Source organism: Salvelinus fontinalis, chromosome 35 (assembly GCF_029448725.1).
Source record: "Salvelinus fontinalis isolate EN_2023a chromosome 35, ASM2944872v1, whole genome shotgun sequence".
NCBI classification, from domain to species: domain Eukaryota; kingdom Metazoa; phylum Chordata; class Actinopteri; order Salmoniformes; family Salmonidae; genus Salvelinus; species Salvelinus fontinalis.
In genome coordinates, this window is record NC_074699.1 from 24,982,174 (window position 1) to 24,984,673 (window position 2,500).

At 42.4% G+C, this 2,500-nt stretch overlaps 1 protein-coding gene across 13 annotated transcripts in view; it reads right to left on the reverse strand.

Moving 5' to 3' along the window:
• LOC129834602 (transcription factor SOX-6-like) overlaps positions 1-2,500 on the reverse strand; it is a 159,705-nt gene that overhangs the window by 29,772 nt on the left and 127,433 nt on the right. For 11 of the 13 annotated variants that reach the window (XM_055899741.1, XM_055899730.1, XM_055899732.1 and 8 more), the window contains one exon: positions 925-948. The exons of the other annotated variants lie outside the window; for them this stretch is intronic. In XM_055899741.1, the coding sequence (XP_055755716.1) occupies positions 925-948 (24 nt within the window). The remainder of the gene's footprint in view (positions 1-924; positions 949-2,500) is intronic. 13 annotated transcript variants of the gene reach the window in all.

Genomic DNA, 2,500 nt, shown 5'->3' on the forward strand with positions numbered 1-2,500 from the left:
CATAGTATAGCAGAGCTGTAGATGATGTGGCCTTCAGCATTAGTCATAGTATAGCAGAGCTGTAGATGATGTGGCCTTCAGCATTAGTCATAGTATAGCAGAGCTGTAGATGATGTGGCCTTCAGCATTAGTCATAGTATAGCAGAGCTGTAGATGATGTGGCCTTCAGCATTAGTCATAGTATAGCAGAGCTGTAGATGATGTGGCCTTCAGCATTAGTCATAGTATAGCAGAGCTGTAGATGATGTGGCCTTCAGCATTAGTCATAGTATAGCAGAGCTGTAGATGATGTGGCCTTCAGCATTAGTCATAGTATAGCAGAGCTGTAGATGATGTGGCCTTGCTGGTCTAGCTTGTTTTCTGTCTATGTGCTTGCCTAGGAGGGCTGTGATGGACAGTCTGAGATGGGGAAGCAGAGACGGAGATTGATGTGTTTACAATGGTGGTAACTGGTGTAGGCTGAGCTGGACCGGGCCGGGCTGGGTAGGAGTGTTCTGTCAGACTCCTATCCCTCTCCTCTGAGTGGCACGGCATCTGCCCGCGAGCAGCCCCCATCTATCCCAGCAGCCTCTCTGTCTAACTACACGCTCGCTTCATTGAGCATGACAACCTAGTTTTAAGTGTCATTTAATTTTCATTTTCAAATATAATTACAAAGTGTTCACTGTAAGATATCAGTCGTCTGCAAATGTGTCAGGATTAATTTGTGCTTCTTCACGAGTGTCAACAGTTAATTACTATGTCGTGTCTGGATGGCTAAATGACATTCTAACTCTGGGCAGGTTCTCCTCTTCTCCCCCCACTCTATCCTACCCTTTTCTTCTTCATTGGGGGATAGACAGATCTGCTCTCTCTCATACATGATGGCAAAACATGCAAATATCCTAAATCACTATATCATTTATTAATATCAACATAGCATACCATGGAACACCCTTCTTCATAATACTGTGATTTCACATATGGAAGAAAACAAAAAAAACAAATTTAGTTTATAGTAAAAGATGATTGAACAATAGCATGATTGAAAGGTATACAGTACTGTACATAACATCCCAGGTAATTGACCTTCACAGTTATTAGCACATGCAGGACTGAAAGCTGTAGGGAGAAGGCTAACTGTAATTGTAGGCTGTAGTCCAGGCTGGTAATTTACTCCTGGCCATTAGGAGGCTTGGTGATAATAAACCCGTCGCCAGTGTGGACAGATCCCGTCCTTATTTCCAACCAGGCATTAACACAGTTCATGGGCTGTGCTAATTTGCTGATTTGTACAATATGCCTCATTTGGCTGATTTGTACAATATGCCTCATTTGGCTGATTTGTGCCACCCTTCTAACGCAGGGAGAGATTGTTCTAGTAGGGCTCTATTTACAAGATATAGACGACCTCCAGTGTTTAATATCATGTTTAATTCACATAGCCACTAAAATGTGTTAATACAAGTCATAATGACATTTTTCTCAACACACAGCATAAATGTGGGCGAGAGAGCTGGACGACACTTAGAGGAAATACTCAAGCTATTATACTGTAAAATAAAACATATTTTAAATCTAATATTATTTAACATTCCTACTAAATAATAACACTTTATTGGCATCTTCAGCAATAAAGTTCCCTGATGAATCAATAGAGGGTTAAGGGATTTTTTAAGCATTTAGTAAAGGGAGGAATATGTGTAAGATGTATAATGACAGGAAAGTGTCGAGAGAGAGACAGAGGGAGAGAGAGAGACAGAGGGAGAGACAGAGACAGACAGAGACAGAGACAGAGACAGAGACAGAGACAGAGACACAGACAGAGAGAGAGAGAGAGAGAGAGAGAGAGAGAGAGAGAGAGAGAGAGAGAGAGAGAGAGAGAGAGAGAGAGAGAGAGAGAGAGAGAGAGAGCGGGAGAGAGCGGGAGAGAGAGAGAGCACATAATATGACATTTGAAATGTCTTTATTCTTTTGCAACTTTTGTGAGTGTAATGTTAACTGTTAATTTGTATTGTTTATTTCACTTTTGTTTTGGCAATGTTAACATAGGTAACCCATGCCAATAAAGCCCTTAAATTTAACTGAAATTGAGAGACAGACAGACAGAGAGAAAGAGAGATAAAGCCCTTAAATTGAGAGACAGAGAGAGACAGAGAGAGAGAGACAGAGACAGAGACAGAGACAGAGGGAGACAGAGAGAGAGAGAGACACAGAGAGAGAGAGAGAGAGAGAGAGAGAGAGAGAGAGAGAGACAGAGAGAGACAGAGAGAGAGAGAGAGAGAGAGAGAGAGAGAGAGACAGAGAGAGAGAGAGAGACAGAGACACAGAGAGAGAGACAGAGAGAGAGAGAGAGAGAGAGAGAGAGAGAGAGAGAGAGAGAGAGAGAGAGGGACAGAGAGAGAGAGACAGAGACAGACAGAGAGAGAGAGAGAGAGAGAGAGAAAGAGAGAGAGAGAGAGACAGAGAGAGAGAGAGAGAGAGAGAGATTGATTGATTGATTGAGAGAGAGAACACACGT